Source organism: Pholis gunnellus, assembly GCF_910591455.1.
Source record: "Pholis gunnellus genome assembly, chromosome: 10".
Classification (NCBI taxonomy): Eukaryota; Metazoa; Chordata; class Actinopteri; order Perciformes; family Pholidae; genus Pholis; species Pholis gunnellus.
In genome coordinates, this window is record NC_136537.1 from 26952835 (window position 1) to 26965156 (window position 12322).

General features: G+C 42.3%; 2 protein-coding genes across 2 annotated transcripts; both read left to right on the top strand.

The window, feature by feature from the left end:
* The first annotated feature begins 822 nt into the window (after positions 1-822).
* On the top strand, positions 823-4054 carry rnf4 (ring finger protein 4). Its single transcript, XM_079167749.1, has 8 exons — positions 823-1013; positions 1998-2028; positions 2173-2338; positions 2420-2499; positions 2611-2623; positions 2714-2837; positions 3334-3385; positions 3470-4054. Exons 2-8 carry the CDS (start codon positions 2017-2019, stop codon positions 3617-3619), a joined length of 597 nt encoding a protein of 198 aa, XP_079023875.1. The 5' UTR covers positions 823-1013; positions 1998-2016; the 3' UTR covers positions 3620-4054.
* A 1855-nt stretch (positions 4055-5909) lies between these two features.
* Positions 5910-11231, top strand: sqstm1 (sequestosome 1). Its single transcript, XM_079167079.1, has 8 exons — positions 5910-6204; positions 6563-6658; positions 6880-7157; positions 7346-7496; positions 7687-7755; positions 7900-8102; positions 10557-10728; positions 10827-11231. Exons 1-8 carry the CDS (start codon positions 6042-6044, stop codon positions 10988-10990), a joined length of 1296 nt encoding a protein of 431 aa, XP_079023205.1. The 5' UTR covers positions 5910-6041; the 3' UTR covers positions 10991-11231.
* The last annotated feature ends 1091 nt before the right edge of the window (positions 11232-12322 follow it).

Genomic DNA, 12322 nt, shown 5'->3' on the forward strand with positions numbered 1-12322 from the left:
TGAGCGCCTCTGGTAGTTTACATGTGCAGGTAGATAATAGGTGAGTGCCTCTGGTAGTTTACATGTGCAGGTAGATAATAGGTGAGTTTTAGTTTACATGTGCAGGTAGATAATAGGTGAGCGCCTCTGGTAGTTTACATGTGCAGGTAGATAATAGGTGAGTTTTAGTTTACCTGTGCAGGTAGATAATAGGTGAGCGCCTCTGGTAGTTTACATGTGCAGGTAGATAATAGGTGAGTGCCTCTGGTAGTTTACATGTGCAGGTAGATAATAGGTGAGCGCCTCTGGTAGTTTACATGTGCAGGTAGATAATAGGTGAGTGCCTCTGGTAGTTTACCTGTGCAGGTAGATAATAGGTGAGCGCCTCTGGTAGTTTACATGTGCAGGTAGATAATAGGTGAGTGCCTCTGGTAGTTTACATGTGCAGGTAGATAATAGGTGAGCGCCTCTGGTAGTTTACATGTGCAGGTAGATAATAGGTGAGTGCCTCTGGTAGTTTACATGTGCAGGTAGATAATAGGTGAGTGCCTCTGGTAGTTTACATGTGCAGGTAGATAATAGGTGAGTTTTAGTTTACCTGTGCAGGTAGATAATAGGTGAGCGCCTCTGGTAGTTTACATGTGCAGGTAGATAATAGGTGAGCGCCTCTGGTAGTTTACATGTGCAGGTAGATAATAGGTGAATGTCTCTGTACCATTAATGTATGAAAGATGTGCAACATTCAACAGTTTGAATTGAGTTGAATTGCTATTCATAGTGTGAAGCAGCAGGTGGCAGTAATGTGCCTGTAACTCTGATACTAGTTTCCGTTTCAGGCGAAGAAGAAGAAGGAGCAGAAGAAGGAGGAGAAGAAGGAGAAGAAGAAGAAGAAGAAGAACCCTCTAACAGGCGGTAGAAGAAACATTAGCATCGGCTGTTGTTTGTGGATAAATCCGTCAGATGATTGTTTAATATTTAAATGTGTGAACGTTAAAGCAGCTGAACACCAGTCTAACAGGAGGGAAACACTGACGGTGAGTGAAGACAGCGGCTAACTGATGCTAACGGATGCTAACTGTCATGCTAACTGATGCTAACTGTTGTTACCAGTGTTGTGTCTAAATCAGTTTCATCTCGTCGAAGTAAAAGTATTTATTTAAACTAACTTTAATGAACGTTTAACGTCAGAAATACAGGAAACACGTTTCTAAAGGTAACAAAGGTAAATAAAGGTATTTAAACACCTTCAGCCGGTTTAACTCGTCGTGTACGTGAGGCTGTGGTGATAAACGAGGTCTAGGGAATGAGTATATATTCATAATCACGATTACAATTTTTAATCTCGATTAATCTCATTGTTGTGTCAAAGTTCAATAATGAATCTAAAGTAGTGTGTTGAGCTCTTGTATGTTAAAGTGCTGCTCTATGAACTAAAGGTCAACAACATTTGGTTTAAACACTTTAAACTCATCAGGTTCTTGTTAACAGCAGGATTCTCTTCACACAGCAGCAGTTATAACACAGTTATAATGATTCTGATCATAGATATTCAGCCGGTGTTCACAACTTTATCTTCATGTGTGTCAGAGATGAATTTAAATATACATCTTGAAACCTGCAACCTATCTACGTCATGTTTTTATGTTTGTTAAATTCTCAGTAGTGATAACTAAATGATATGATTACTATACATATTACAAACTAAACACTTTAAAAACTCTAAAAAAATAATTTAAATGAATCATTTATTTGTTGGTATGTTGGTCAGACACTATGCTACGCTGATTAGCGTAATATGTGTGGTGTTTGTTATAAATGTACGTTGGTACATAGAGGGTGTGTTCTTGAAGTTCTTTCATTAATAAATGGAAAACAAAGTTATATTTGACTCCTCCCCTTTTCTTTGCTGATCCGAAAAATGATCCGAACCGAACCGTGAGGTTTGTGATCCGTTGCACCCCTCGTGTTTAGTAACTTTAGTCTAAAGATAATAATATTTGCTTCTGTTTCCTCTGCAGCGTCTTCAGTGTCTCTGACATGAGCAGCTCTGTAAGTTTAACTTCATCATGTTTAACATTCAGGCTGAGCTCAGATCAGTTTATCACATGTTTTACAATAAAAGATCTACTAAAGGATCAGATCTGAGTCCTTTAGATGAGGTCAGGAGGTAATGAGTGTGTGTTGTGTGTTCAGGCTCAGAGGAAGAGGAGGACTACAGGAAGTCCTCTGGTTTCTAGGCCCAGAACCAAGACCAGCAGAAGGGCTAACGTTAGCGGGACGGCTAACGTCAGTGGGACAGCTGACGGTGACCCCACCCCCCCCACAGAGACCATCGCTGTGATGGACAACACTGAGGACAGTCAGTACAGATCAATACTCTCCTCTTGTATGGATTCATGTTAAACAGCTGATCAATAATCAGTAACTCAACTGTGTTCAGGTGTAGAGGAGGTGGTGGATCTCACCTGTGAGGGATCAGAAGCTGCTGTGGTCGACCTGACGAACAACGACTCCGTTCTGGTAAAAACACTTTGATATGTGGCCCCTCTGTCTGTGCCCCCCCCCCCCCCCTCTGTCTGTTAATAACGATGTATTTCTTGTTGCTAACTGTTTCTTCTTCTGCTGGTCCAGCTGGTGGATGAAGGTAATTATTTTTATAGTTGACATATTAATAATTCATATTATATTATAGTTAATAAAGAGACGGTCCAACATGCCTCTGGTCCTCCTTCAGGTCCTCAGAACCAGAGAGGCCCCTCAGGTGAGAGTTACGTCGTCAGCAGTGATGAAGAGGAAGACACGCCTCCTGTCCTCAATGCTGCAATCATGTCCTCTGTACAGACCAACAGCTCCTCCAGGTAATACACTGATCCTTTCTGTATCTTTAAATCACAGCCAGGTAGTAGACTGATCCCATCTAACATTAGCTTTAAATCACAGCCAGGTAGTAGACTGATCCTATCTAACATTAACTTTATATCACTGCCAGGTAGTAGACTGATCCTATCTAACATTAGCTTTAAATCACAGCCAGGTAGTAGACTGATCCTATCTAACATTAGCTTTAAATCACAGCCAGGTAGTAGACTGATTCCGTCTAACATTAACTTTAAATCACTGCCAGGTAGTAGACTGATCCCGTCTAACATTAACTTTAAATCACTGCCAGGTAGTAGACTGATCCCGTCTAACATTAACTTTAAATCACTGCCAGGTAGTAGACTGATCCCGTCTAACATTAACTTTAAATCACTGCCAGGTAGTAGACTGATCCCGTCTAACATTAACTTTAAATCACAGCCAGGTAGTAGACTGATCCCAGCAGTGGAAACCAGTAGAGTGTGTGTGTTTCAGGTCGACTCCGGGGACGATCAGCTGTCCCGTCTGTCTTGACTGCTACTCTGAGGTGAGACTCAAACACACCTGTTACACACCTGGACAGCAGGTAGAATCCTGGTTTCTGATTGGCCGCTTGTTGTTTCCGTCACAGATTGTGGAGAGCGGCCGATTGGTTGTTTCCACTAAATGTGGTCACGTGTTCTGCAGTCAGTGTCTGAGAGACGCTCTGACATCATCACACACCTGTCCTACCTGCAGGAAGAGACTGACCCACCGCCAGTACCACCCCCTATACATATGACATCACTCTGACATCATCACACACCTGAGGTACTTTTGGATGTTTTATTTCCAGCGATCTCATCAGCGACCTCATCAGCGACCTCATCAGTGACCTCATCAGAGCAGATGCTTTTTGCTGCTGAGGAAACAAAAGACTTTGTGAGCTGCGTCTTAATTGAAGAGTGATTACGATTGATTGATATTGTGTAATTGATATATTGAATATATTTGATATTCTCAGTTTATTCTTCAGTTTTCCTCTATTGTCTCTGGACTCTGTTTCTTTTCTATTGTAATAGATCAAATGTGTTAAAGTAGAAATAAACTATTCAATTCTGAGAGTGTTTGTTTTTAGTTGATCCTGTTTGAAACGGAAGCCAAGTAAGAACTTGTGTAACTCAGGTTACCTTCAGGTAACACTCAGCTAACGCACAGGCAACACAAAGGCAACGCTCGGGCGACGCACAGGGTAACGTACGTGTGTGTGTGTGTGTGTGTGTGTGTGTGTGTGTGTGTGTGTGTGTGTGTGTGTGTGTGTGTGTGTGTGTGTGTGTGTGTGTGTGTGTGTGTGTGTGTGTGTGTGTGTGTGTGTGTGTGTGTGTGTGTGAGTGAGTGAGTGAGTGAGTGAGTGAGTGAGTGAGTGAGTGAGTGAGTGAGTGAGTGAGTGAGTGAGTGAGTGAGAGAGAGAGATATCTGGGCAAGTAACGCATTAATTAATTAACGGCGACAATTATTTTATCGTTGCGTTAACGCCGGTTGTTGTTTTTATTATTATTAAGCGACATTTTTAACACAAGAACCGGCAGCGAGTGGTGAACAGCTGTTTGTGTGGCGTCTCTTCCTGTTTCCTTCCCCTACATTCCCCTGGGTCCTAAGGCCCTCCATGTACAGCTTCCCATCACCCTCTATGTACCAACGTACATTTATAACAAACACCACACATATTACGTAATCAGTGTTGCATAGCGTCTGACCAACATACCAATCAGTTTTATCATCATTTAGTTATCGCTACTGATAATTTAACAAACATAAAAACATGACGTAGATAGGTTTGCAGGTTTCAAGATGTATATTTAAATTCATCTCTGACACACATGAAGATAAAGTTGTGAACACGCTGAATATCTATGATCAGAATCATTATAACTGTGTTATAACTGCTGCTGTGTGAAGAGAATCCTGCTGTTAACAAGAACCTGATTAGTTTAAAGTGTTTAAACCAAATGTTTTTAAAATAAAAGTGCGCAATACACTACTTTTGAATTCATTATTTAACTTTGCCTATGACAATGCGATTAAAAATTGTAATCGTTGCCCAGCACTAATATATATATTACTGCATACCCTTTTATAGTGTAAAACAGTTTAAAGTAGTATAAATATAGTATACTGTGTAGATGGTACAATATTTGTGACGGAGTGATGCATTCTGGGACATCAGACACTGCTATTGTTCATCAGATACTAAACTACAGATCTTGTGACTCTGAGTCACTTCACAGGTCACAAGACTGATGATTCACTGTCACAGGTCACAGACGCTGCAGCTGATTGGCTGCTGAGTATCCACACAGGATGACCTCATAGAGACCAACATCATTATGTTAATATAGGGTTAGGAAGAATAAAGATCAACTTTATTGAACTCACAAAGGAAAACTAACCGTATTTATTTAGACTTGTATACATTATGAACATCAGCTGTTCATAATTCTACTCAGTAACTGTGTGTGTGTGTGTGTGTATATATATATATATATATATATATATATATATATATATATGTATGTATGTGTGTATAATATATTGAGACATAGAATAGCTCAACAAATGAATAAACTTAACAAAAGAATGAATACTCTGTTCATTGTAGTATTTTTTTAAATCTACAGAATCTCTTTTAAAGTGTTTTAGTTAATTAATATATTCATTTACATGTTCTGAATGTTTGATAGTTTATTGACATTGAATGAAGAAAATATAACATATTTATCATTAAAGTCAATGTTGATGTTTATTAAACTTCGATGTGAAATGTTTGAGACAATAACAAAAGAGTTGAATGATCTTTATTACGTTTTTACACTAGATATTGTTGAATATTAAGTGTTTCATAACGATGACGCAGCGGTTCTTTAATCTCAACTTTATACCTAGTAAACCTGATTGGTCACGTGAGTCAGAGGAAATCCCCTCATTGGAAAGTGCTTAGTCATTTGTCGGCCTCTCATTGGTCGCTGGACCGGACACCATTAGTGGACCAATGAGAAGCCGCGTCAATGTTTACTTCTCGTGACGACAGTGACGTCGATCACGGAAGTAAACATAAAGGTTGTGAGGATTTAAAGCTGCGTCACTTAGTTCTGGAGTCGAAAAGAGTCTTAAAGTCCGTGTTTTGTGTCCGGAGTCTGTTCCAGAGGTCCCGGTGAACGAGCAGCATGTCGGTGACGGTGAAGGCGTACCTTCTGGGTAAAGACGAGGCGGTTAAAGAGGTCCGGAGGTTCGGAGTGGATCAAGATGTTTCATCGAGTTATGAATATCTGAACAAGAAGACTCTGAGTGTGTTTAACAACCTGAAGAACATCAACATGTACTATAAAGGTAAATATATATTATTATTAATAATAATAGTGTGTGTATCGGTATCTGTCTACGTGTGTCTGTCTACGTGTGTCTGTCTACGTGTGTGTGTGTGTGTGTGTGTGTGTGTGTCTGTCTGTCTGTCTGTCTGTCTGTCTGTCTACGTGTGTGTGTTTATGTCTGTCTGTCTCTCTGTCTCTGTGTGTGTCTGTCTACGTCTGTGTGTGTGTGTGTGTGTGTGTGTGTGTGTGTGTATCTAGGAGGTCAATAAGACTCAATGGAGGCCTCACTTACACGCCACAGGTGTGTGTGTCACAGGGACTCTATTTTCATGATATAAAATTATTAATTGATGAGTATGTGTTTTTGTATATTTCAGATGAAGATGATGACCTGGTGGCGTTTTCCTCTGATGATGAACTGATCATGGGTCTCACCTGTATGAAGGATTCCACCTTCCGCCTCTTCATCAAAGGTACAAACACACAAGCTCACCTGAAGCTCACTAAGAAATAAAGAAAGGTAAAACATTTTACAAGAAGACGACAAAAAAACTGTGAAAACCCGCTACTTTTCATCCGAATAAAAATCAATTATCAGAGTTTATGTTAATAATAAAATATAAAAGATCAAAGCCTTTCACTGATACACTGTTTCATTGGTTGGTTCTAATAAAGTTTTCTTGAACTCTTTCAGAGAAGAAGGAGAACCGTCGAGACTTTCCTCTTCACGCCTTTCCTCCCTTCACCTTTGGCCACCCTCCTCCTCCTCCACCTGGAGCTCCTCAGCCTCCACCCCCTCACATGGCCCCGCCCCCTCTGCACCGTGACGTCACCTGTGACGGCTGCGAGGGTCCCGTGGTGGGAACCCGCTTCAAGTGTTCCGTGTGTCCAAACTACGACCTGTGCTCGTCCTGCCAGGCTGAAGGGAGGCACACTGAGCACGCTTTGCTGCCCATCTGGCACCCGCTGCAGGTGAGGTGCATCATGGGAAGGAGTGCTGCTGTGATGTCACTGTAGTGAGGTCACTGTAGTGATGTCACCCTAGAGAGAGTACTGTAGTGTATAATATTTTATGTCTTAATAATAAACCGTGTAAAATATGATTTTCTACTAATCATTTGTAGTTTAATATTTACAATATGAATGTTTAATGTCTGCAGTGGTTCCCTCGAGGGAAGTGGATGAAGAGGATGAGACACTGCATGTGGAACCAGAACCTGAACCTGAGCCAGAACCATGGTCAGGACCAGGACCAGGACCAGGACAAGACTGGAACCTCCGAACCTGCTGCTGATAGCAGCGCCTCCTCTGGTCAGTGATGATAACTGATGATGTAATAATCAATAAACTGACATGACATCATCAGATACTTCTTCTCATTAATGACATCAGTAATCTCTTCTCAGTAATGACATCATCAGTGACCTCTTCTCAGTAATGACATCATCAGTGACCTCTTCTCAGTAATGACATCATCAGTGACCTCTTCCTCTGTCTGCAGCCTCACAGGCCAACGTGGACTTCCTGATGAACATCGGTGAGGGCGTAGCGGCCATGTTGAACCCACTGGGTGAGTGATGTCATTATTAGGTTTCTTTTTGGTGTTTGCAAACAGGAAGTGATGGTGTTATTTCAAAGTAAGGGTATGGTTATAAGAGGTTTGCTGCTGTGGATGAGTGAGGTTTAAACAGGAAGTGATGTCATATGTGCACAGGTATCGACGTGGACATCGATGTGGAGCACGAGGGCCAGAGGTCAAAGGTGACCCCTCTTCCTCAGAGTGTGCCCCCCCCTCCTCAGAGTGGGGGGGTGGAGGCAGAGGTGGGCGTAGCCAGCAGTGAGAGGTCAAAGGTGACCCCTCCTCAGAGTGGGGGGATGGAGGCAGAGGTGGGCGGAACCAGCAGTGAGGGGTCAAAGGTGAGTTCATCACCTGTGAAATGTTGTACAGATGACTGTTTCACCGTGGCCCCCCCCTTTTAGGAGACCAGCAGCAGGTTAACTCCACTGGGAGATCATAGTCACCAAAGTAAATATTGTATGTAGTATATATATATATTTTCACAAACATGCCAGGACCCCGAATTGTTTCCCATTTCAACCCTTTAGTGAAGCTTCTAGTGCGTCGTTTGTCAACGATGATTCTTTTCACTCTGTAACGAGCTCATTCTTAAACATACAGACAAGTACGGGCTGATTATATTATTATTATTATTATTATAGTTTGTGTTTTTCTTATTTATGCATCATGTTCCAGATGTCAATCCTGTCTGACGATAAACAATAAATCTACACTACTGTTTAAAAGTTTGGGGTCACTTAGAAATGTCCTTATTTCTCAAAGAAAAGCACCGTTTCTTTCAATGAAGATAACATTAAATTAATCAGAAATACACTCTATACATTGTTAATGTGGTTAATGACTATTCTAGGTGGAAACGTCTGTTTTTAATGAAATATCTACATAAGAGTATCTGGAGCATCATATTTGTGGGTTCGATTATACTCTCAACATGGCCAGAAAAAGAGAACTTTCATGTGAAACTCGCCGTCTGTTCTTGTTCTTAGAAATTAAGCTATTCCATGAGAGACATTGCGAAGAAACTGAAAATTGACACGAAATTGTCTGGGTGACCCCAAACTTTTGAACGGTAGTGTATGTTAATAAATACACCTCTAGGACAGAGACCTTAATGACCATATATGTGTTTAAAACTGTATACTAACATACTGTGTACTATATACTGCGTACTATATACTGCGTACTATAAACTGCGTGCTAACATACTGCTCACTGACATACTGTGTACTATATACTGTGTACTATATACTGCGTACTATATACTGCGTACTACATACTGCGCACCGACATACTGCGTACTATATACTGCGTACTACATACTGCGCGCCGACATACTGCGCGCCGACATACTGCGTACTATATACTGCGTACTATATACTGCGTACTACATACTGCGCGCCGACATACTGCGCGCCGACATACTGCGTACTATATACTGCGTACTACATACTGATGTAGCGCGTTTGTTTTTATTTTGAAAGTCCGTTGCTCACTGGCAGCGGTGGAGGAATGGAGACTACTGGACATCGCTGCGGTAAAGTCAGCAGACACTTACATGTTAGTGACCTATACGCTGAAATTCATTGTAAATGCATTCAAACGGCACAGATCGGGAGCGAGCGAAGGACTTTGAAAGTTAGCGGAAAGATTAACGTGAGACAACATCCGTTTCTTCAGACTAATCCGGTTTTCAGAATAAGATGCCAACAAAGTATGAATTATATTCACATTAAGTATAAAACATGCTGCCTGCATCTCGTGAGTTAAAGGGAAAATACACCTAAACTGTGCGTAAAGTGTCTTTATTCTTTGATCGCTGGGTAACCATCATCACCTCTGAGTTACAGCATCATAGTGATGAAGAGTAGAGCTGCATTCACATGCTCTGACTGTCATGAAGACAGACATTTTTGCTGAAACATTTTATTCCTGTTGCACAGCAGTGGAACACGTTTTACATACAGTCAGCACACTGAGCACAGATAGTGAAGAGATAGAACTGCTACTGTGTAAAGGTACTGCTGTTAAAAAGCACCTTATTTGTTTAAAGTGTGCAAACCAAATGTTATTGTTCATATAGCAGTACTTTTAAAATAAAAGTGCGCAATACACTACTTTTGAATTCATTATTGAACTTTGCCATAACAATGTGATTAATCGCAAAAAATCCATGCGATTTAATCGAGATTAAAAATGTTAATCGTTGCCCAGCACTACTACTAATTACATAAAGGAGGAAAGCACTTTATTTATAGCCTATTAAGTGCTGCAGAATAGATTTTTTTTTTTGTTGGTCTTTTTTGGCTGCACAACTGGGAAACGTTTTTAATATATATTTTGGATATAGAATATACTGTTACTGTATATTGGCATTTTACCAGAGGGGCTGTCAGTGTCCCTACCAATGCTGAGACCAAACCTACGCCCTTGTGCGTACTACATACAGCACGCTAACATACTGCACACTACATACTGCACGCTAACATACTGCGCACTGACATACTGCGCACTGACATACTGCATGCTACATACTGCGTGCTAACATAGTGCGTGCTAACCTACTGCGTACAGACATGCTGCATAGAGATACTGCGCACCACATACTCACTTTTGCATTACACTTAGTATGACCACTGATCTCCCACAATCCAGAAAAAAAACCATTCAGAAACATGTATGACATAATTTCCTGCTGGAATAAATAACATTTCTGACCCTCATGAATCTGGTCTAAGTCTCAGACCAGTCCAAGTACTGGAACCAGTAAACCTGACCCAGTCTCTGCTCTTTAGGTGTGCCGAGACTCTGATGAGGAGTGGACTCACCTGAGCCCCAAAGAGGTCGACCCCTCAACCGGAGAGTTGCAATCCCTGCAGCCCAGGGACCAGGACCAGGGCCCCCTGTCGGGACAGCAGGGTCCAACAGGTCTAAAGGAGGCGGCTCTGTACCCTCACCTGCCTCAAGGTAAGACCACATCTTCTCTGCTATTCCGTCTGACTCTTGTGAGACGTCCCTTCTGACCTTCACTGACGTCTCCTTCCTGCCCCCCTCCCCCCACACAGAAGCAGACCCCCGTCTGGTGGAGTCTCTGTCTCTCATGCTGTCGATGGGTTTCACTGATGAAGGCGGTTGGTTGACTCGTCTCCTTCAGGCCAAAAACTTCGATATCGGTGCGGCGCTCGACGCCATCCAGTACGCCAAACAGCCCCGCCCACACCAGCCTTAATGTCATCATGATGTCACTGCTGACATCACCTATACTAAACAACATCTAACCAGATGATTTATACTACAGTCAGATGTTCTTGTTGTTTCCTGTAATCTCAGTTTCAGTCTTTCCTCTAAATTCTATTATCATTTATCAATCTTTTGCCTCATTAATCAGTTTTTTCATAATCAATACTTTGTCTCATTGATTACTGTACTGTGGTTTTGTGTTAATCTTAACAATAAAAACATGAACTGAATTTGTGGTCTTGAGTCAAAATATACATTTATAGTACAAATATACGTCCTCATTACACGGTGATGAACCCCGATGAGTTCCCAGGGCAGCGTGTTGTGGTCTACCGGGGTCTCTTACCAGTTGGACAACCGCAAAACCTCTAAAGGGAGGCATCAGGAGGATCCTGATCAGTTGTTGAAACTCCTCAGCTGGTCTCTGTAGACCTGAAGAGTTAGGATTAGGGATGAAAACCACTACCTAAGTGGGTTATGGGCCCGTAGCGGCCTTCGTGGGTTAGGGTTAGGTAAGAATCGGTTCCCAGAGATCTCCCCACGTCGTCATAGGACTTCGTGGTTGGGTAGAGGTTAGGGTTTTGTTTACCCAACTTCATCGTGAGGCCTCACTCCGTCAGGTAAGTATGCACTGTCCATAATCTGGCTCTGAGTCAATGATGAGGCAATCGCCTCCCTCCGGTTATTTGCCCTTTTAAACCCTTCTGTCGATGTTCCACAAGCACACGCCTTTTATCTTCAGGTACACACCGGTCATTCACACGCTATCGTACTGGAGCATTTTGTCCTAGTTACGGCACCTAAATTTATAAGCCTCTGTTGCAACGTTTCGGGTAAAGTTAACCCTTCATCAGGCACGGGCAGCAATCTAATATTCGTGACCGTTCGGGGACTGGCCCTCCTCCTGTGAGGTTGTGTTTAGGGTCAGGGACCTGGGACTTGGTAGTGGACTGGGGATTGATGGGTTAGGGTTAGGTAAGGGTGGGGTGGTTAGGGTTAGGGGTTAGGTAAGGGTCGGTTCCCAGAGATCTCCCCACGTCGTCATAGGACTTCGTGGTTGGGTAGAGATCTAAGGCAAGGCACGGGCCAGCGCATATCACTCAGTATCAGACCCACCGTATGTACTGTGAACCCATGAAGTGTGAGAAGGTGGGCTCTAATAGACTAACAGGTAGGGGAACAGAAAGGGACCCAGACCCGACCATGACCCATTAGGGGGCAGATAGTAGCGGTGGTAGGAAGGTTATGAAACCTGTGCCCCGGGACTAAGCTGCGCTCCCATAGGAATCAGGTGGGAAAGGTCTCAGGAGGGTTAGGGTTA